The following is a 20,849-nucleotide window of genomic DNA, read 5'->3' as shown; positions in this document are numbered from 1 at the left end:
GCTCATCCTGCAGGGTGAAAAGTTCAGTTCAAAGTATTTTAATATAGCTATGCTCTTTTCTTTTTTTTTTCTTTTTCTGCCCCAGTATGATGCTCTACTTCTGTCAGTGGAAACTGTCCAGATGATGCTCTGTGCCCCAGCAGGTGCTCTACTCCTGCAGGATTACAAACGGAAAAGGGGCTGTGCTCCAGGCTGGGCTGCGTGCTTGAAACTCCACCCCAAAAAAAGCTGATTGCCTCCATGAATCTTCATGCTTTCTGTCTCACAGGGTGTCTTTGGGTAATTTGTGTGAGCTGTTGTAAAAGCTAGGTTTGCTCTTTCTTGGTGAATGCTGAATCCTAAAGTAGTATTTTGCAAGAGAGTTGGGCACCGTATTGCTTTACTTTGTGTGTTGGAGCTCTCTCTGGGACCCAGAGCAGGTGTACCCAATGCGCAGCTCCGCACAGCCAGCAGTGCAGCCCAGCCCCGGCCCCACGCAGTGCTCTGAACAGCAAAGAATGTGCAGCCATGCTTTCTCTTTTGATAAAGGAATTTGGAAACCGGTTTCAATTTTGCCAAAAAATCATCCCTTTATGTGGGTGACCCCATTTTAAGTTGATACAAATGCATTACCTGCCAGTTTTCAATTGGAATGCCTGGAGTTCCAACCAGATATTCGACTCCAAAATCTAACCATGTCTCCTGACTGGACTTCTGTCAGACCTCTTTTAACAGACAGAAATATCCCTCGCTTTGCAGTCAAGCCTTATTCACGTCATCGCGTTTTGGCAGTCAGCACGCTTGTGAACAATTGCATGGCAAGAGTAAAATTTCATCAGAAATCTGACAAACGCATTAAGACCTCACGAAAAATTGCAACCATTGACATCAAACGAGGCATTGACGCACTACCTTCACGAAAAAAGAAGTCAGATATCCCACCAGTTTTACGCTTTGTTTCTCTCCTTTTTTTTCCCCCCAACGCTTTAAAAAATACTACAAATGGAAATGGTTTGCTGCTAATGAATGAACGATACAGAACAGTGGCAACCCCAAGCCATGAAACACCCCCAGAATTGGGCTGCCCTGCCAGCAGAGCCTTGATCCATCCTGACTTGAGACCTCGTGCCTCAGTGGGGCTGGGCCAGAAGCCAGCTGGGCCTGAAGGCCGCTGTGCCTCATCTGTGGGCCTGGGAACATGGCGGGGTGGATCCTCCTGGAGGAGATGTGAAGGCACACGCGAGATGGGGAGGCGACCTAAGACAGCCAGCACGGCTTCAGCAAGGGCGGCTGTGCCTGAGCCATCTGGAGGCCTTTGGTGATGGAGTGATGGCTGTGATGGACAAAGGAAGGGCGACTGATGTCTTCGTCCCACAGCACCTCCTAATGTCTGAAGTGGAGAGATGTGCATTTGAGTGTTGAACAGACAGGTGGATGCAGGTTGTTTGGATGTTGTGCCCGAGGATTGCTGCCAGCGGCTCTGTGTCCAGGTGGAGGCCGGGCACCCAGGGGTCCGTCTGGGGACTGATGCTCGTGAGCATTTTTATCAAGGACACAGACGGTGGGATTGAGTGCACCCCCAGCTGACGGCACCGAGCTGATGGTGCGCTTGGCACAGCAGAAGGCAGAGACGCTATCCAGAGGGACCTGGACCCAGGCTGGAATACAGGGCACGTGAGCATCTCGTGAGGTTTAACAAGGCCCAGTGCAAGGTGTTGCGATTGGGTTGAGGCAGTCGCAGATACGGGTGGAGACTGGGAGGAGAAGACAGTGAGAGAAGCCCTGTGGAGAAGGACCTGGGGGTCGTAATGGCCAAAAAGCCGGAGATGAGCCAGCAGCGCGTGCCTGCAGCCCGGAAGGCCTGAGGAAGGTGTCCAGCAGGGCAGGGCGGTGATTGTCCGTCTCTGCTGTGCCCTTGCGAGGGCATCCATCTGGAGTACTGCGCCCAAGCCTGGGGTGCCAAGCACAGGAGGGGTGTGGAGCGGTGGGAGGGGGGGTCCGGAGGAGGGCCGCAAAGAGAAGACAAGGCCTGGAGCACCGCACCTCAGAAGGCAGGTTGAGGGAGTGGGGTTCACTTCGCTTTCAGAACAGAAGGCTCTGAGGAGACCTCTGTGCCCACAGCCTTCTCGTACTTTTAAGGGTCCTGCCAAGCTGGAGGAGGACTGACTTTTTCATGCATTCTGATAGTGACAGGACAAGGGGGAATGGCATGAAACTAAAAGAGGATAGAGAGAGATGAGGTGTTAGAAAGAAACTGTTTCCTCAGGGAGTGGCGAGGCACTGGAACAGCGAGGTTCCTCCCTGAGGGGTTCAGGACACCCCGTTGCTGGAGTCCTTTGAGGCCAGGGTGGATGGGATCCTGGGCATCCTGATCTGGTGGTGCATGAACCTGCTCACGGCAAGGGGGTTAGAGCCGGATGATATTTAAGGGCCCCTCCAACCTGAGCCATTCTGCTGGGGAGAAGGCAACCCTGTGGTCGAGGTCTGAACTCTGCCCACCCCAGGAAAAGACGAGAAGAATGAAGCTGATGGGGGTGGGGGTGGGATTTATTGTCTTGGCTGATGTTGACCAAGTTGAGCAAGCTGATGTAAATGAGCGTGGATTTGTCGTCTTGGCTGATGTTGACCAAGTTGAGCAAGCTGATGTAAATGAGCGTGGGATTTGTCGTCTTGGCTGATGTTGACCAAGTTGAGCAGGTGTCATTGGCACCCGGCTGCTCCTGTGCAGACTGAGGTCTGGCTGTGGGGATGTGGTTCTGCAGATGGACCTGGGAGCAGCTTTGTGCCCAGGCTGGCCGCTGCTGTTGGGTTTGGCTGCTGCGGCGTGCTGGGGTCTGTGTGGGAAGTCGCAGCCTGACATCCCGCTGCGGAAGGGCTTCATGTGTGGGCCCTCCCTTGCTGCCTGGAGGGTCTTCTGTGTCCAGGCAGCGGGGAACCCCTCGAGGGCCTCGATGTCACTGGGGCGGCTGAGCAGAGGGTGCTGCTCTGTGCAGCTCGGCGTGGTGTTTGTCTGCTGCCACGGCTTCTTCTGGGCCGGCTCTGGGAACGTGAGGCCCGATCTTGAAGCGGGGAGCGGCTTCGTGCCCGGCCCGTCCCCTGCTGCCTGGGGCTCCTTCTGGGTGCAGCCACCGGGGAGTCGCTGGAGGGCCGCGGTGCCCTCCGTGGGGTGGACCTGCGGGAGCTGCTGCTGGTGCGCGGGGCTGTTGCACGGCCGCTCCCGCGGCGTCCTCGGCGCTGCAGAGATGCCTCCTGATCCTCAGGGAGGCGTGGGCCGATTGCCCTCTGCCGTGTCCCAGGCTCACTGGGCAGGCGGCTGTTCTCAGGCAGCTGGGACCGGTGTGAGGGGCCCGATGCTGCCTGGCTGCTGGAGCCGGAGCTGATGTTCTCCGGTCCCTGGGAGCCACGGGGAGGCTCCGGAGCCCCTTGGCTGGAAGTGCTGGGGCCGGCGCGCTCCGTGTTGGTGCTGGGTCCGGCGCGCTCCGTGTTGCTGCTGGAGGCTGTAAAGGAAAGCAGGAAGGTGATCATTGGGATGAAGCTGCAGCCTTGAGTCGCAACGGGCTGCCCTCCTTCCTGGGGCAGAGAGAGCCTGGCAGGGCCGCCCTGAGCAGCACCCACTGCCAGGCGTTGCCCGGCCCCCGCCTAGGGAGCCACAGCTGTTTGCATCTTACCGGTGCCTATGCCAGCACAGCTGTCACACTCCCAGCTGCCAACTCTGTTGCTCAGGTAGGAGCATCGTCGGTGGGTCCCTTCTGCAGCACAGGAGCTGCAGAGCAGCAGCTGCCAGGGCCTGGGGAAGCAAACGGGTTGTGGCTGTGAGGACAAAGTGAGCCAAGCCAGGCAGCGGCCGGCACATCTGCGGTGCTCAGCCCTGGTTCCCCATCCGGTGTTGAGGGGGAGATCCCCTGCAGAAGCCCAGAGGGCTGCTGAGGTAACTCACCCATTCACCTCTGCCTGCTCCCTGCCTCCTGGGTAAAGGCACTTGCTGACATCGCAGCGCCTGTGCCTCCGCAGAAGTGATGGGTAGGTGTTGTCATCCCACCAAGACGGTCTCCTACAAGAGAAGGGAGGGAATGCGATGAGTTCCCGGTTCCCTGCCATGTGTGATCCGGGGTATCCCCGTTCATCCAAGGCAACCCCATTTCCAGCTTCTCCGTGAAGCTGAGGCCTGTGCTGGTGAGACAGCAAAGGGCCAGGCCTGCCGGGACAGTCCCTGGGCAGGCCCAGCGCTCGCGCCTTCCCATCTGCAGCGCTGGGGAGAAGGACACCAACCTGACTGGGACTTGGATCCCCAGAGTGGACATTTCTGCCCGGAATTGCTCCGTGTCTCGACAAATGGGGCACTGGAAGCACATGGTGCCGGCGTTCGTGGCCTGCCCCTGCCGGAGAAGCAGAAGCAGCGTGAGCGTGAGCGGGGCTCGGTGCTGCTGAGCGCGGGCCGTGGCCGCAGGGTGAGGGGAGGGCTTCTACCTGGACGCAGCGGCGGTGGAACCAGGTGTGCTTGCACGCTGGGCACCACAGGGTCTGGTAGGACGTGCTGTCCTCCAGGGGCTCCAGGCAGATGACGCAGTCAGTGCCTTGGGGTGGAGCTGCCTCCGCTGCCTGTCGCGGGCGGTGCTCGCAGCAGAAGGACCTGGGGGACGATGCAAGTGATGGGCACAGTGAGAAGCACTGCCAGGAGGGCAGAGCAGCAGGCAGGAGCCCCAGGCCCCATCTCTGGCAGGCTGCTGGGAGCTGTCGCTGTGGGTTCCTCCCTGGCTTGGCTGCTGCTGACAGCCCTTACCTGTGCTGCCCAAAGAACTGGGTGACGCATTCACCGTCCGCGGCGCAGGGCAGGTGGAAGCTGCGTGCACAGCCTCTCTCTGCGCAGCTGATGGCGGCTCCTCTCTCGCCACAAACAAAGCATTGCTGAAAGGAACAAGGCAGCCCCGATCAGCAGCAGGCTCAGGGCCTCCACGGCCGGCCCCACACCTCTGGGCAGGGCACAGGCTGCGGAAGCTGCTGGGCTCCACTCTGCAGAGCCGCCTGGCGGAGAAGGCTCGTCTGCTATGGCAGGACTTTGCCCTGGAGCCCGCTGGAAGGGCTGCCATTGCTTTCTCTGGGTGCAGACTAAGCTGGCGTGAGCCTCTCCTGGCACAAAGCTCACCTTCTGGTCCGCCTGCTTGATTCTGCATCTGATGGTCCCAACGGGGAGGCGCAGCGTTTCCTCCCAGGGGTCGCTTTCTTCAAAGAATGTGTTTTTCTTCAAAGAAAAAAGCTGTGGGAAAGAGCAGAGCAGGATCTCGTTAGGACAGACAGGAAGGGAGCATCCCTGGCAGGAAGCTGGCAGGAGCCCTTGAGGGTTGGAACTCACCAAGCAGAACTCATGCACGCAAAGGTCGCTCTCGGCAAAGGTGCGCCCGCAGATGTTCGGGTCGACATCCGCCCGGCGACACAGCATGCACACTGGAGAGGAGAGAGCAAAGGCGGGCAGCAGTGAGCACCTTGCGGGGCCAGTTGTCCCTGAGGGCGGTCCCCAGGGCCGTGCTCCTTGCTCCTGCCCCTCCCTTCCCTCTCTGCCGCTGGCAGACCCCCAGCACCCCTCTGCCCGGCGGCGGGGAGCTGCACGCAGGGATGCTTTGCTCTCACCTTGCTCCCCGGAGTCGGGGGCCTTCCGCTTCCTACTGGACATGTTGCGCGTCAACGGTGAGCACTTGAAGAGTCCCTGCTCTCTCTGCACCTCACCAGGCCGCACTGACCACGCTCTGAGCCCGGCAGCCTTTGCTCTGCTCCCAGCCCCGCGGGTCACAATGGCCGCTCCCTGCCACCACTGTGACATCACGGTTACCCCCTCGGGGCGGAATGCGTCCCAGGCTCCCAAGCAAGATGGCGGCAGCCCTGGGCCCTCAGAATCAGCAATTGCCGGCCAACAGCCAGTCTGTATCTCCCCTCTTTTTTCAGCATTACGCATCACCTCCAGAAGAGCTGGTGCCCTCAGGCACACCTTTCCCCACGGTGCACCGCTTGCCTGGGTAACATACCAGATCTTCTTTGAAGGGACTCCTTTCCCTCTCGGCCCTTACGGAGAGTCACCTCCACGAGGGGAAGGCTCGTGCCTCATTTCCAAGGGCTTTGCCAATGCACCCTGCCCGTGAAAGAGATCCCAGATGCCTGCCTTTGCTGCCCGCCTAGTCCAGGCTTGCGGCCCCGTTCTCCCAGTGTCAGAGTGCTCCCCTGCATGACAGCTGAAGTCTTTTCACATATCTGTCAGCTCACTCGTGCTCAGGAGTCAAATGGTTCTCGTCTCCTTTATGAGTTCGGCCTCTTCCTCCTGCCGTTCTTGTCATGGCCTGGCTTCATTCTCATCCTCTTCTTCTACCCCCCTCTTAGAACGTATTTCCTTTCTTATTAAAGGAGCTGATTTTCACGGCCTCATTTTGCTCTTTTTAATAAGGGCTATGGATACTGGCACAGTTGGGTTCTCTGGTTGAACCACGTGGGCTGTCACGAAGTCGGGTGCTGGCGCAGGGCCTGTCTCATGGCTTGGAGCAGACGCAGGGCCCGTCGCAGTGGGCCAAACTGTTATGAGATCCCCCGCTCATGCGTTTCTTCTCCAGACTGAAGAGTCCTAGGTCTCTCAGCCTTTTCTCGTGAGGAAGATGCTCCAGGCCCCTCCATCATCTCTTGGTCGTCAAGCCAGTTCCCAGTCCATCTCACTGCCCACTCATCGGTGCGATGACTGGTGCGAAGCTGGCTGTCCTCCAGCATCCAGGCAGCTCTCCTGTTCTCCAAGGCCTCTCCAAGATCATAGAGAGCAGTTCAGCAATTACCTCCACCAGCTCTCTCAGCACACGTGGGTGCATCCCCACAGGGCCCATGAATTTGCGAGCACTGATTTTGCCTGCACGCTTCCTGTTCAGATCCTCCTCAAGCAGGAGGAAGTCTTTAATTCCCCAGACTCTCTCTCTTACCGCCAGGGCCTGGGATTTAGGAGGGGCAATCTTAGTAGTAAAGATGGAAGCAAAGAAGGCATTCAGTACCTCTGCCTTCTCTTTGTCCCTTGTTACCAAGGCATTCAGTGGCAGACCCGCATGTGTTCCAGTCTTAGTTTTACTACCAACATTCTCACAAAAGCCCTTGTTGTTCTCCTCGACCGCCTTTGCTGGATTTAATCCCAAGGGTGCCTTAGCCTTCCTCATTGCATCCTTGCAGGCCCTGACAACGCTCATACATTCTTTCCAAGTAGAAATGCCCTTCTTCCACGTGCTGTGTACGCTCCTCTTCCCTTTGAGTCCATCCATGAGCCCCTTGCTTATCCAGCAGTTCTCCTGCCACTTTTCCCTGCTTTCTTGCTCTCAGGGATGCATCCATCTTGAGCTTGGAGGAAGCGGTGTTTAAGTGTCAAGCAGCTCTCTCGGGCCTACTTGCCAAAGCTCCCGTCCATGGGATACCTCCAAGCAGGCCCACTGAGGAGGTCCTGCTCTCCCAAAGTCCGGGGTGACGGTCCTACTGTGGAGTCGGCAATGCATTTTATGCCATAGGATGGGCCCTTCCAATTGGCTCAGGAGCAGTTTCCAGATGGCGTGGAGTGTGCCTGGTGCCATGTACCGTGTGCATGCCATACCAGTCATGCTTCTCCCATTGCGTGGTGGTTGTGTGGGGGGCTGGGGATCGAACCGAGACCGCCTTAAGCAAGACAACAAACTCCGGACTTCTCCATTGTGCTCACGCACAACATGTTTGTTCTGCACCTTTCGCAGGAGCATAGCAGCACAGTTTTTGTTCTGAGGCATTCACGAGTTTGTTACCATTTTGTTTTGCACAGTTTGCACAGAAATTTCTGCGCATTTGGACTGTGTGCTGTATGTGCAACTGTATCTGATTTCCTCTTAGAGTGACTTCTACTTCAAAAATCATTAGGAAATTTCACCTTTTGAGAAAGACTTTTTGGGTGATAGCTTCTAGAATTGTCCCGGGACTGGATGGTACACCAAGTAGTTGATAATTTCCAGGCTCATCCTAACCCTTCTCTTCCCCTGATGAATAGAGGTTTGGTGTCTTTCTGGTCAGCTGGCATGAACCCCACTGCACATCCACTCTTGAAGAAGGGAGTGAAACAATCTCAACACTTCTGTCTATTTGAAGACCTGGGGATGCTGTTCCTCTCCACGTTCTGTTCTTTGTGCAAACATCACCCGAGCTCTTCTTTCACCCTTCTCCATCTCCAGCCCCTTGCTGCTTTTCAACACTTTTCACTGGGCTTGGGCACCGTTGCGCTTCAGGTGAGCTTGTGGCGGAGCCCATCAGTGAAATGATTTGGAAAAACGATCAAGCACGTCCCAGTCTGCATGAGCTTCATGAGGCATTTATGGACTGTGGACATTTATAAAGGTGAAACCTATGTGAATACGCAGCTGGTGAAAAGAAGTTCTGTTATGATTGGTGAAGGATCAGACGCTCTGTATGCATGTATACGCACATATTTATGTCTCACTCTCAATACTCTGTAGGCGTGTGAAGGAAGCGACGTGTTTCTTTGTGGCTCAGACTGTGACAATGCCATACAGAACTGTAACACTGTGAATTCTCGCCCTCTTTCTGTCTGGTTCACAGGTGGACCCGTGGACAGGCTAACCGGAGACAGGAGACACGGCTGTGACAGCCTTGTGAAGGCATCAGAGCAAACACTGTACTGTCACACGCTTGTGAAAGGTGCACAACAAACACAGGTTGTACGAAGTACAGCGGAGAAGCCAGGAGTCAGTCGCCCGGCTGAAGGCGGTCTCGGGTCCCCCCCACAACCACGGCCCTCCACAACCACCGTGCACACGGAGCAGCGTGGGGTTACGGCACACGCACGGTGTGCGGCACCGCGCAGCAGCTCCTGGCCCGACCGAAGCCAAAGAAGGGCAGATTCGGGCCGTGGCACAGAACCGCTCCCAGTCCACATCCGGCAGAACAACCCCCTTCTCCAGCTACGGGCTCGGCTCCGTGCCAGGGATGTGGCCACGCTTTTCTCCATCCTTCTGCCTTCCGGGCATCGTCACCTTTGGTCGAGCCTTTTGTGCGCTCAGCAATGACAAATGCCAACCACTTTGGCAGAGCTCAGAGCTAGCCGAGCCTGAATGCAGTTGGAATGGACGCATTTACCCGAGCAGAGCCAAGCCCCAGGCTCGCTCCGCTCCCATCGCCGGTACCCACGCCCCACGCCGCTCTTTTCTCGGTCTCTGCTGCCACCGCTTGACCGGAGCGCAGAATTGCAGTCGGGACCGCCGCGGCGGCGGTTTTAGGGGCAGCGGGGGGTCAGACGAGCTCTGGGCGCTCTGGGCCCCCCGGGGCCCGCACGGTCCCGCAGAGCACCACAGAGCCGTCCCGGAGCGGCACGACGCGTCGCTCTGCTCTCTCCGCTCCGTACCGCCCGTCCCTGCGGTAATACGAAGCGATCCTCCAGACACTGACGCCTCCGGAAACCCGGAAGTGGTGCCTCTTTGCTCTGACTGCTCTGTGCCTCCAGCCCTCCAACTCGATGGTAGCGGGTCCTCCTGCTGGTGCTGCGCATGTGCCGAGAAGAGCGGAAGCGGCGGCTCGTTGGTGTAAGGGCGCTGCGCTGGCGGCGCGGCGGGCTGGTGGTGCTTGGAGCTGGCGGCGGTGCTGGGCGTGCGGCGTGCAGTCGGTCAGCGAGGTCATAATAAATAGTAAATCAAGGAAGAAAAACATCGAGTTATCTGTCTATCTACATCTCATCTCATTTTCTGCTCCAAAACTGACCAAAGTGTCAGTGTGGTTTCCAGCTCCGAGAGGGAAATGGCTGCAAGCTCCAAGAGGGGAGGTTTAGGTTGGCTATAGGGACGAAATCTTCTGCAGAGAGGTGGTGAGGCACTGGCACAGGTCGCACAGAGGTGCGCTGGGTGCTCCGTCCCTGGAGACCTGACCCAGCTGCGGTGTCCCTGTGCGCTGCAGGGGGGTTGGTCCGGATGGCCCTCAGAGGACCCTTCCAACCCTGAGGAGTTTGTGGGTCTCTGTCCCAGGATCAGAGTTGATGGATGGTGGAGGAGAAGGCATTTCTGCAGCTTTTAATCCGTAGCACTGGAAACACAAATCAGGATGTTTGAATATTTTTTTCCAAACCTCTCACGATGTGAGCCCTGAAGTGAGCTCATCCTGCAGGGTGAAAAGTTCAGTTCAAAGTATTTTAATATAGCTATGCTCTTTTCTTTTTTTTTTCTTTTTCTGCCCCAGTATGATGCTCTACTTCTGTCAGTGGAAACTGTCCAGATGATGCTCTGTGCCCCAGCAGGTGCTCTACTCCTGCAGGATTACAAACGGAAAAGGGGCTGTGCTCCAGGCTGGGCTGCGTGCTTGAAACTCCACCCCAAAAAAAGCTGATTGCCTCCATGAATCTTCATGCTTTCTGTCTCACAGGGTGTCTTTGGGTAATTTGTGTGAGCTGTTGTAAAAGCTAGGTTTGCTCTTTCTTGGTGAATGCTGAATCCTAAAGTAGTATTTTGCAAGAGAGTTGGGCACCGTATTGCTTTACTTTGTGTGTTGGAGCTCTCTCTGGGACCCAGAGCAGGTGTACCCAATGCGCAGCTCCGCACAGCCAGCAGTGCAGCCCAGCCCCGGCCCCACGCAGTGCTCTGAACAGCAAAGAATGTGCAGCCATGCTTTCTCTTTTGATAAAGGAATTTGGAAACCGGTTTCAATTTTGCCAAAAAATCATCCCTTTATGTGGGTGACCCCATTTTAAGTTGATACAAATGCATTACCTGCCAGTTTTCAATTGGAATGCCTGGAGTTCCAACCAGATATTCGACTCCAAAATCTAACCATGTCTCCTGACTGGACTTCTGTCAGACCTCTTTTAACAGACAGAAATATCCCTCGCTTTGCAGTCAAGCCTTATTCACGTCATCGCGTTTTGGCAGTCAGCACGCTTGTGAACAATTGCATGGCAAGAGTAAAATTTCATCAGAAATCTGACAAACGCATTAAGACCTCACGAAAAATTGCAACCATTGACATCAAACGAGGCATTGACGCACTACCTTCACGAAAAAAGAAGTCAGATATCCCACCAGTTTTACGCTTTGTTTCTCTCCTTTTTTTTCCCCCCAACGCTTTAAAAAATACTACAAATGGAAATGGTTTGCTGCTAATGAATGAACGATACAGAACAGTGGCAACCCCAAGCCATGAAACACCCCCAGAATTGGGCTGCCCTGCCAGCAGAGCCTTGATCCATCCTGACTTGAGACCTCGTGCCTCAGTGGGGCTGGGCCAGAAGCCAGCTGGGCCTGAAGGCCGCTGTGCCTCATCTGTGGGCCTGGGAACATGGCGGGGTGGATCCTCCTGGAGGAGATGTGAAGGCACACGCGAGATGGGGAGGCGACCTAAGACAGCCAGCACGGCTTCAGCAAGGGCGGCTGTGCCTGAGCCATCTGGAGGCCTTTGGTGATGGAGTGATGGCTGTGATGGACAAAGGAAGGGCGACTGATGTCTTCGTCCCACAGCACCTCCTAATGTCTGAAGTGGAGAGATGTGCATTTGAGTGTTGAACAGACAGGTGGATGCAGGTTGTTTGGATGTTGTGCCCGAGGATTGCTGCCAGCGGCTCTGTGTCCAGGTGGAGGCCGGGCACCCAGGGGTCCGTCTGGGGACTGATGCTCGTGAGCATTTTTATCAAGGACACAGACGGTGGGATTGAGTGCACCCCCAGCTGACGGCACCGAGCTGATGGTGCGCTTGGCACAGCAGAAGGCAGAGACGCTATCCAGAGGGACCTGGACCCAGGCTGGAATACAGGGCACGTGAGCATCTCGTGAGGTTTAACAAGGCCCAGTGCAAGGTGTTGCGATTGGGTTGAGGCAGTCGCAGATACGGGTGGAGACTGGGAGGAGAAGACAGCGAGAGAAGCCCTGTGGAGAAGGACCTGGGGGTCGTAATGGCCAAAAAGCCGGAGATGAGCCAGCAGCGCGTGCCTGCAGCCCGGAAGGCCTGAGGAAGGTGTCCAGCAGGGCAGGGCGGTGATTGTCCGTCTCTGCTGTGCCCTTGCGAGGGCATCCATCTGGAGTACTGCGCCCAAGCCTGGGGTGCCAAGCACAGGAGGGGTGTGGAGCGGTGGGAGGGGGGGTCCGGAGGAGGGCCGCAAAGAGAAGACAAGGCCTGGAGCACCGCACCTCAGAAGGCAGGTTGAGGGAGTGGGGTTCACTTCGCTTTCAGAACAGAAGGCTCTGAGGAGACCTCTGTGCCCACAGCCTTCTCGTACTTTTAAGGGTCCTGCCAAGCTGGAGGAGGACTGACTTTTTCATGCATTCTGATAGTGACAGGACAAGGGGGAATGGCATGAAACTAAAAGAGGATAGAGAGAGATGAGGTGTTAGAAAGAAACTGTTTCCTCAGGGAGTGGCGAGGCACTGGAACAGCGAGGTTCCTCCCTGAGGGGTTCAGGACACCCCGTTGCTGGAGTCCTTTGAGGCCAGGGTGGATGGGATCCTGGGCATCCTGATCTGGTGGTGCATGAACCTGCTCACGGCAAGGGGGTTAGAGCCGGATGATATTTAAGGGCCCCTCCAACCTGAGCCATTCTGCTGGGGAGAAGGCAACCCTGTGGTCGAGGTCTGAACTCTGCCCACCCCAGGAAAAGACGAGAAGAATGAAGCTGATGGGGGTGGGGGTGGGATTTATTGTCTTGGCTGATGTTGACCAAGTTGAGCAAGCTGATGTAAATGAGCGTGGATTTGTCGTCTTGGCTGATGTTGACCAAGTTGAGCAAGCTGATGTAAATGAGCGTGGGATTTGTCGTCTTGGCTGATGTTGACCAAGTTGAGCAGGTGTCATTGGCACCCGGCTGCTCCTGTGCAGACTGAGGTCTGGCTGTGGGGATGTGGTTCTGCAGATGGACCTGGGAGCAGCTTTGTGCCCAGGCTGGCCGCTGCTGTTGGGTTTGGCTGCTGCGGCGTGCTGGGGTCTGTGTGGGAAGTCGCAGCCTGACATCCCGCTGCGGAAGGGCTTCATGTGTGGGCCCTCCCTTGCTGCCTGGAGGGTCTTCTGTGTCCAGGCAGCGGGGAACCCCTCGAGGGCCTCGATGTCACTGGGGCGGCTGAGCAGAGGGTGCTGCTCTGTGCAGCTCGGCGTGGTGTTTGTCTGCTGCCACGGCTTCTTCTGGGCCGGCTCTGGGAACGTGAGGCCCGATCTTGAAGCGGGGAGCGGCTTCGTGCCCGGCCCGTCCCCTGCTGCCTGGGGCTCCTTCTGGGTGCAGCCACCGGGGAGTCGCTGGAGGGCCGCGGTGCCCTCCGTGGGGTGGACCTGCGGGAGCTGCTGCTGGTGCGCGGGGCTGTTGCACGGCCGCTCCCGCGGCGTCCTCGGCGCTGCAGAGATGCCTCCTGATCCTCAGGGAGGCGTGGGCCGATTGCCCTCTGCCGTGTCCCAGGCTCACTGGGCAGGCGGCTGTTCTCAGGCAGCTGGGACCGGTGTGAGGGGCCCGATGCTGCCTGGCTGCTGGAGCCGGAGCTGATGTTCTCCGGTCCCTGGGAGCCACGGGGAGGCTCCGGAGCCCCTTGGCTGGAAGTGCTGGGGCCGGCGCGCTCCGTGTTGGTGCTGGGTCCGGCGCGCTCCGTGTTGCTGCTGGAGGCTGTAAAGGAAAGCAGGAAGGTGATCATTGGGATGAAGCTGCAGCCTTGAGTCGCAACGGGCTGCCCTCCTTCCTGGGGCAGAGAGAGCCTGGCAGGGCCGCCCTGAGCAGCACCCACTGCCAGGCGTTGCCCGGCCCCCGCCTAGGGAGCCACAGCTGTTTGCATCTTACCGGTGCCTATGCCAGCACAGCTGTCACACTCCCAGCTGCCAACTCTGTTGCTCAGGTAGGAGCATCGTCGGTGGGTCCCTTCTGCAGCACAGGAGCTGCAGAGCAGCAGCTGCCAGGGCCTGGGGAAGCAAACGGGTTGTGGCTGTGAGGACAAAGTGAGCCAAGCCAGGCAGCGGCCGGCACATCTGCGGTGCTCAGCCCTGGTTCCCCATCCGGTGTTGAGGGGGAGATCCCCTGCAGAAGCCCAGAGGGCTGCTGAGGTAACTCACCCATTCACCTCTGCCTGCTCCCTGCCTCCTGGGTAAAGGCACTTGCTGACATCGCAGCGCCTGTGCCTCCGCAGAAGTGATGGGTAGGTGTTGTCATCCCACCAAGACGGTCTCCTACAAGAGAAGGGAGGGAATGCGATGAGTTCCCGGTTCCCTGCCATGTGTGATCCGGGGTATCCCCGTTCATCCAAGGCAACCCCATTTCCAGCTTCTCCGTGAAGCTGAGGCCTGTGCTGGTGAGACAGCAAAGGGCCAGGCCTGCCGGGACAGTCCCTGGGCAGGCCCAGCGCTCGCGCCTTCCCATCTGCAGCGCTGGGGAGAAGGACACCAACCTGACTGGGACTTGGATCCCCAGAGTGGACATTTCTGCCCGGAATTGCTCCGTGTCTCAACAAATGGGGCACTGGAAGCACATGGTGCCGGCGTTCGTGGCCTGCCCCTGCCGGAGAAGCAGAAGCAGCGTGAGCGTGAGCGGGGCTCGGTGCTGCTGAGCGCGGGCCGTGGCCGCAGGGTGAGGGGAGGGCTTCTACCTGGACGCAGCGGCGGTGGAACCAGGTGTGCTTGCACGCTGGGCACCACAGGGTCTGGTAGGACGTGCTGTCCTCCAGGGGCTCCAGGCAGATGACGCAGTCAGTGCCTTGGGGTGGAGCTGCCTCCGCTGCCTGTCGCGGGCGGTGCTCGCAGCAGAAGGACCTGGGGGACGATGCAAGTGATGGGCACAGTGAGAAGCACTGCCAGGAGGGCAGAGCAGCAGGCAGGAGCCCCAGGCCCCATCTCTGGCAGGCTGCTGGGAGCTGTCGCTGTGGGTTCCTCCCTGGCTTGGCTGCTGCTGACAGCCCTTACCTGTGCTGCCCAAAGAACTGGGTGACGCATTCACCGTCCGCGGCGCAGGGCAGGTGGAAGCTGCGTGCACAGCCTCTCTCTGCGCAGCTGATGGCGGCTCCTCTCTCGCCACAAACAAAGCATTGCTGAAAGGAACAAGGCAGCCCCGATCAGCAGCAGGCTCAGGGCCTCCACGGCCGGCCCCACACCTCTGGGCAGGGCACAGGCTGCGGAAGCTGCTGGGCTCCACTCTGCAGAGCCGCCTGGCGGAGAAGGCTCGTCTGCTATGGCAGGACTTTGCCCTGGAGCCCGCTGGAAGGGCTGCCATTGCTTTCTCTGGGTGCAGACTAAGCTGGCGTGAGCCTCTCCTGGCACAAAGCTCACCTTCTGGTCCGCCTGCTTGATTCTGCATCTGATGGTCCCAACGGGGAGGCGCAGCGTTTCCTCCCAGGGGTCGCTTTCTTCAAAGAATGTGTTTTTCTTCAAAGAAAAAAGCTGTGGGAAAGAGCAGAGCAGGATCTCATTAGGACAGACAGGAAGGGAGCATCCCTGGCAGGAAGCTGGCAGGAGCCCTTGAGGGTTGGAACTCACCAAGCAGAACTCATGCACGCAAAGGTCGCTCTCGGCAAAGGTGCGCCCGCAGATGTTCGGGTCGACATCCGCCCGGCGACACAGCATGCACACTGGAGAGGAGAGAGCAAAGGCGGGCAGCAGTGAGCACCTTGCGGGGCCAGTTGTCCCTGAGGGCGGTCCCCAGGGCCGTGCTCCTTGCTCCTGCCCCTCCCTTCCCTCTCTGCCGCTGGCAGACCCCCAGCACCCCTCTGCCCGGCGGCGGGGAGCTGCACGCAGGGATGCTTTGCTCTCACCTTGCTCCCCGGAGTCGGGGGCCTTCCGCTTCCTACTGGACATGTTGCGCGTCAACGGTGAGCACTTGAAGAGTCCCTGCTCTCTCTGCACCTCACCAGGCCGCACTGACCACGCTCTGAGCCCGGCAGCCTTTGCTCTGCTCCCAGCCCCGCGGGTCACAATGGCCGCTCCCTGCCACCACTGTGACATCACGGTTACCCCCTCGGGGCGGAATGCGTCCCAGGCTCCCAAGCAAGATGGCGGCAGCCCTGGGCCCTCAGAATCAGCAATTGCCGGCCAACAGCCAGTCTGTATCTCCCCTCTTTTTTCAGCATTACGCATCACCTCCAGAAGAGCTGGTGCCCTCAGGCACACCTTTCCCCACGGTGCACCGCTTGCCTGGGTAACATACCAGATCTTCTTTGAAGGGACTCCTTTCCCTCTCGGCCCTTACGGAGAGTCACCTCCACGAGGGGAAGGCTCGTGCCTCATTTCCAAGGGCTTTGCCAATGCACCCTGCCCGTGAAAGAGATCCCAGATGCCTGCCTTTGCTGCCCGCCTAGTCCAGGCTTGCGGCCCCGTTCTCCCAGTGTCAGAGTGCTCCCCTGCATGACAGCTGAAGTCTTTTCACATATCTGTCAGCTCACTCGTGCTCAGGAGTCAAATGGTTCTCGTCTCCTTTATGAGTTCGGCCTCTTCCTCCTGCCGTTCTTGTCATGGCCTGGCTTCATTCTCATCCTCTTCTTCTACCCCCCTCTTAGAACGTATTTCCTTTCTTATTAAAGGAGCTGATTTTCACGGCCTCATTTTGCTCTTTTTAATAAGGGCTATGGATACTGGCACAGTTGGGTTCTCTGGTTGAACCACGTGGGCTGTCACGAAGTCGGGTGCTGGCGCAGGGCCAGCTGGAGGCCTTTGGTGATGGAGTGACAGGCTGGAAAGGTGGGCCTGGGTGAACCTGATGAGGTTCAACACAGCAAAATGCAGAGTTTGGCATTGGGCTGGAGGAATCCCAGGCATCCTTACAGACTGGAAGGAGCTCCTTGAGAGCAGGGGACCTGAGACCTTGAGAGAGAGGGACCTGGGAGTCTTGATAGATGAAAAACAAAACATGAGCCAGCAGTGTGCTCTTGTGGCTTGGAATGCAAATGGTATCCTGTGCTCCATCAGAAGAAGGCTGGCCAGCAGGGACAGGGAGGTGATTGTCCCCCTCTACTCTGCTCTTGTGAGGCCCTATCTGCAGCACTGTGTCCAGGTCTGGAACCCCCAGTACAAAAAAGACAGGGAGCTGTTGGAGAGGGTCCAGGGGAGAGCCATGAAGATGATCAGGGGCTGGAACAGCTCCCCTACAAAGACAGACTGAGAGAGCTGGGTTTGTTCAGCCTTCAGAAAAGAAGGCTGTGGGGTGACCTCATTGCAGCCTTTCAGCGCCTAAAGGGAGCCTACAAACAGGAGGGGAATCAACTCTGAAACGATAGATAACTGCAGGACAAGGGGAAATGATTTGATGTTGAGGGAGGGAAAATTGAGGTAGGACGTTAGGGGGAAATTCTTTACAGAGAGAGTGGTGAGGTGGTGGAACAGCTGCCCAGAGAGGCTGTGGATGCCCCGTCCATCCCTGGAGGTGTTCAAGGCCAGGCTGGATGGGGCCCTGGTCAATCTGGTCTAGTATTAAATGGGGAGTTTGGTGGCCCTGCATGTGGCAGGAGGGTTGGAGCTTCATGATCCTTGAGGTCCCTTCTAACCCTGGCCATTCTGTGATTCTGTGATTCTGTAATTATAACTCCCTCTGGAGCTTGGATGCCTCCCCAGGCTTTGCCATCACATCCAGCACCCGACTGGAAAGCAGCAAAATGGGTGTAGTTAGGCACAAGGGCTTGAGAGCAGAAACAGCTGGAGAAGGAATAGGTGTGGGCAGATGGATGTGGGATCCCACCCTCCCAGGTGCTCTCCCACCAGCCGAGAAGCCCACAGTGGTTCTGTTTGGACACAGATTTGCAGCAGCTCAGCTCTGTTTGCATGTGCAGCAATATGCTGGTAAGGCAGTGGGGTACCCACAGCTCACCTGGGTTCTACTGTGCCCAAATCCCAGACGTATGCTGCCAGCACTAAGTGGGAATCAGCATCACTCCCGAGGTGCCTCTACCTGCCTCCTTTTGTGATGTGGGAACAGGATTCAAGCACTGAGAAACATTTTCAGAGAACAAGGAACAGAGGATCTTGTGCCTGATTGGAGCCTCTTTGTACATACAGTTTAAAGCCTCAAGCTGAGATCCAACAATAACCTGATCCTTTTCATTTGGACACTTGGCTCCTCTGTCTTTTCTGATTCCATATTCTACTGAGATATGCATTAGTATCTCATATTAGAGTGGAAAGTTTGAGGAAAAGAAATTTGGTGAAGTTTTCAGTGATTTCTGTTGCTTTTCTGTTGTCACCTCTCTCTGTCCATGCCCAGTGGCTGGTTGTCACACTGTTATGTCCAACAGTCCACGAGCTGGTAAGAGTATTTAAAATTTGTCATTTCATATAAAAATCCTCTTAAAAAGGTGTTTGCCAATGGTATTACTGCTGAAAATCCCTCCAGCACCTGAGATTTAAACCTGATCAGTGGATACTGTTGAGTCAACTTTATTGTTTTAAAATGCAGAAGTGGGAGGGGAGGAAGGGTGAAGCTGGGGGCACTGCTCAGTGGCTCTGTCACTCCACCTGACTGCATTCAGAGCAAGGGCAGGACGTGTGCTGCCATGCAGCTCGCTGTTGGAGGCTCCCATCCCCACTCTGGCCCACCTACCTCGCCTCACAGAGCCTCTTCGTAAGCCTGGGACGGTCCTGGGCCCGCCGCTGCCGGAACCAGCTCTGCACTGTTCTGACTGGCAGGCCGCTTCGCTTGGCCACTGAAATCAGGTCCTCCTGCAGAACAGATGGGGAAAGCAGCGCCTCACCTCCCTGACTCTTTCTGTCTCCATGTGGGGTCAGGGGCTGCTTCTGCCCCTCGGGGTCGGTGCTTCCCCAGAGACCACCTCTCTTTGGGAAAGAACTGCATCTGCTGTGCTTGCACTGCTGACCTCCCGCATCACTTTGGCCATCCTAAAACTCCATGCAGAAATATGTAAACCCAGGTTTGGAGCTTAGCACCGGCTCTCTCTGTCCAATTTTTCCAGCAGTGGGACTCAGTGCCTGCTCTGAAAGCCTAACTACAATTTTTTCACCTCTGAAGGTGAGTTTCTTCAGACCTCAGCCCAGGAGTCTTTCTGAACACCTTTGCAAAGCACTACCAGCAGGTTCTCTCCTCTGCATAAGCTTGTTGACTCTTTGGGAGAACTCTGGCAGAGAAAGACACGATTTCCTCACACACAACACATGGGAGCTCTTTCCCACAACGTAATGTTCACACACGTTTCCAGTAACTCATGGTACGTTGTGCCAATCTGCTCGGGCCAAATGTAAGCAGCTCCTCACATTTCCACCTGGGACTTCCATCAGTTTCTGACACCACCATGGTTTGAAACAACAGCGACCTTGCTCAGTTGGTAGCTGAACTCTTTATGGTGTCAGCTCCCTCTTGGCTCTTGGGTGAGTACCACCCAGGCTGAAGGTTTGCTGTTATTCCATTGCTGTTTCTTATAGAACCCCTTCATGCCCATCATTTGGGGGGATGCAGCCTCAGCAAGAAGACAGCTGACGTGGACACTGCCTGCTTCCAAGTAGGGAAGCCTTATGCAGGCAGCAACAGGCAGCTCCAGCCTGATCCCTTCTCAGCCCTTTTATTTTAAGTCTCCTATAGTTTTCCCAGTGTTTTTCAGAGCAGATTACTGCTGCCCTTTGTTTCTCAGTGTATTTCCTGGTATGTCCAGATCGATCTGCCAAGCTTACGAGTCCTTTCCTTGTTTAGACATGACTTCAGCTTTCTGCTGTTTCTTAGGGACGCCCCTGCCTGCAGGCACTGTCTGTTGCACACGTGCAGATGAGAAAAGCAATGTTGTTTGAAGCGCAGTCATCCAGTAAAGGCTCCCTTGGGCATACGTGTCTGAATCAAGAAACACAGTGGATGCACTTCTCCCATGTTTCCAGTGCGTGCTTTAAAAACACGACCCCAAGCAGTGCCCACTGGAGCCAGCAGCTCGGTGCCAGCTGCCAGCCCTGGGGCCCAGCTGTTCCAGTCTCCAGCTCAGCACTGCACAGCTGCCTAAAGACACCAGGAGAGGTTCTCTTTCTCACAGCTCACCTGGAGCTGGACATTCCATCTCCCCTGCAGCTTGATGACACTGCTTGGCGCACACATGGTGCGGTGCACTCCTTTCTTGCACACAGGGCTGATAAGGATCAATTGCAAAGAGATTCTGCTGTTGCAGCTGGAGCTCCATTCGCTCTGCTGGGTTATTTTAGCAGACGTGACACGGAGTTTTGCTGCAGGTTTTTACAGCAGCTTCTCAGTTTTGAGGTCTGTGATGCTCCAAGAGGAACTGCGTCCATGGGTGGTAATAAAGGGAGTTGATGCAATGAATTCAGAAATACTAATGCAGCACTCACAAACTTCCTGACACCAGAGCAGACATAGAGCGAATGTGGAGCCATTGTGGGGAGAAAACAGCACACAGAGCTTCGCTGAGCCATAGCAATTTGATGGCAAGAAAAATTCTGATTCACCACTGCCATGCTCAGTTACTCAGTTGAAGTGTCCTAATTCAGCCCCCAAGAGCCCTCCCAAATCCTTGATGCATCCTTTCACAGTGATCAGATCAGCCTTACAATGAGCCTGGGCAGAGCATTCTGCTCCTCAGATGTGTTGTGATTTTACAGCATCAATCCTTGCCACCCTTCTGAAACCTCACGACAAAGAAGACTCCAGATGCATTTCCCTTCCCACGTCCCCACAGCTTCAAATCACCCACCAGACTGTGGACTCCCATTGCTCTGTCAGTGTCACGTCACCTGGACTGCCTCTAGATTTAACACAGGGGTGCCCCAAACTGCTTCAGGGCCAAATGAAGCTTCACCAAGCAGGACACAAAGGAGGCAGCTGCTGCTCTTTTCTGGCCGGCCTGATACGGCTGAATGCTCTGCAGCATCACCTCCATGCACGCTAAGTGTTCAACAGCCCTGGCAACAGCACCCAGACGTGTCACCAACCAGCCTGGTCACCTCCTGAGAGT

General features: G+C 56.6%; 1 protein-coding gene across 8 annotated transcripts; it reads right to left on the bottom strand.

Moving 5' to 3' along the window:
• Positions 1–1,782: 1,782 nt before the first annotated feature.
• On the bottom strand, positions 1,783–20,765 carry LOC125684873 (PHD finger protein 7-like). 8 transcript variants are annotated; one of them, XM_048927413.1, is made up of 12 exons: positions 14,358–14,412; positions 14,026–14,139; positions 13,757–13,875; positions 5,605–13,585; positions 5,330–5,421; positions 5,123–5,233; positions 4,760–4,884; positions 4,447–4,609; positions 4,249–4,355; positions 3,917–4,030; positions 3,648–3,766; positions 1,783–3,476 (listed from the first exon to the last, which is right to left on the bottom strand). In XM_048927413.1, the coding sequence occupies exons 4-12, from the start codon at positions 5,924–5,926 to the stop codon at positions 2,857–2,859; spliced, it is 1,773 nt and encodes a 590-aa protein (XP_048783370.1). In that variant the 5' UTR covers positions 5,927–13,585; positions 13,757–13,875; positions 14,026–14,139; positions 14,358–14,412; the 3' UTR covers positions 1,783–2,856. The 8 variants fall into 8 exon arrangements, with proteins under 8 accessions (XP_048783370.1, XP_048783375.1, XP_048783374.1 ...); XM_048927418.1 differs by lacking the exons at positions 4,447–4,609; positions 4,760–4,884; positions 5,123–5,233; ... (3 more) ...; positions 14,026–14,139; positions 14,358–14,412 and adding exons at positions 14,556–14,718; positions 14,869–14,993; positions 15,232–15,342; positions 15,439–15,530; positions 15,714–20,765; XM_048927417.1 differs by lacking the exons at positions 4,760–4,884; positions 5,123–5,233; positions 5,330–5,421; ... (2 more) ...; positions 14,026–14,139; positions 14,358–14,412 and adding exons at positions 14,869–14,993; positions 15,232–15,342; positions 15,439–15,530; positions 15,714–20,765.
• Between the last annotated feature and the right edge of the window lie 84 nt (positions 20,766–20,849).

The sequence above is a fragment of the Lagopus muta genome, chromosome 26, assembly GCF_023343835.1.
Source record: "Lagopus muta isolate bLagMut1 chromosome 26, bLagMut1 primary, whole genome shotgun sequence".
NCBI classification, from domain to species: Eukaryota; Metazoa; Chordata; class Aves; order Galliformes; family Phasianidae; genus Lagopus; species Lagopus muta.
The sequence above is the reverse complement of the archived record's forward strand: the minus strand, read 5'-3'. Positions and strand labels throughout refer to the sequence as shown.

Excerpts from the sequence above, each read along its gene's own strand:
- LOC125684873 (XM_048927418.1), bottom strand. The coding sequence starts at position 16,035 with ATGCGTAATGCTGAAAAAAGAGGGGAGATACAGACTGGCTGTTGGCCG. Across the intron at positions 15,343-15,438 it reads GCGTGCATGAGTTCTGCTTG|CTTTTTTCTTTGAAGAAAAA; the intron begins GTGAGTTCCAAC and ends TCTTTCCCACAG. Across the intron at positions 3,477-3,647 it reads CTGTGCTGGCATAGGCACCG|CCTCCAGCAGCAACACGGAG; the intron begins GTAAGATGCAAA and ends TTTCCTTTACAG.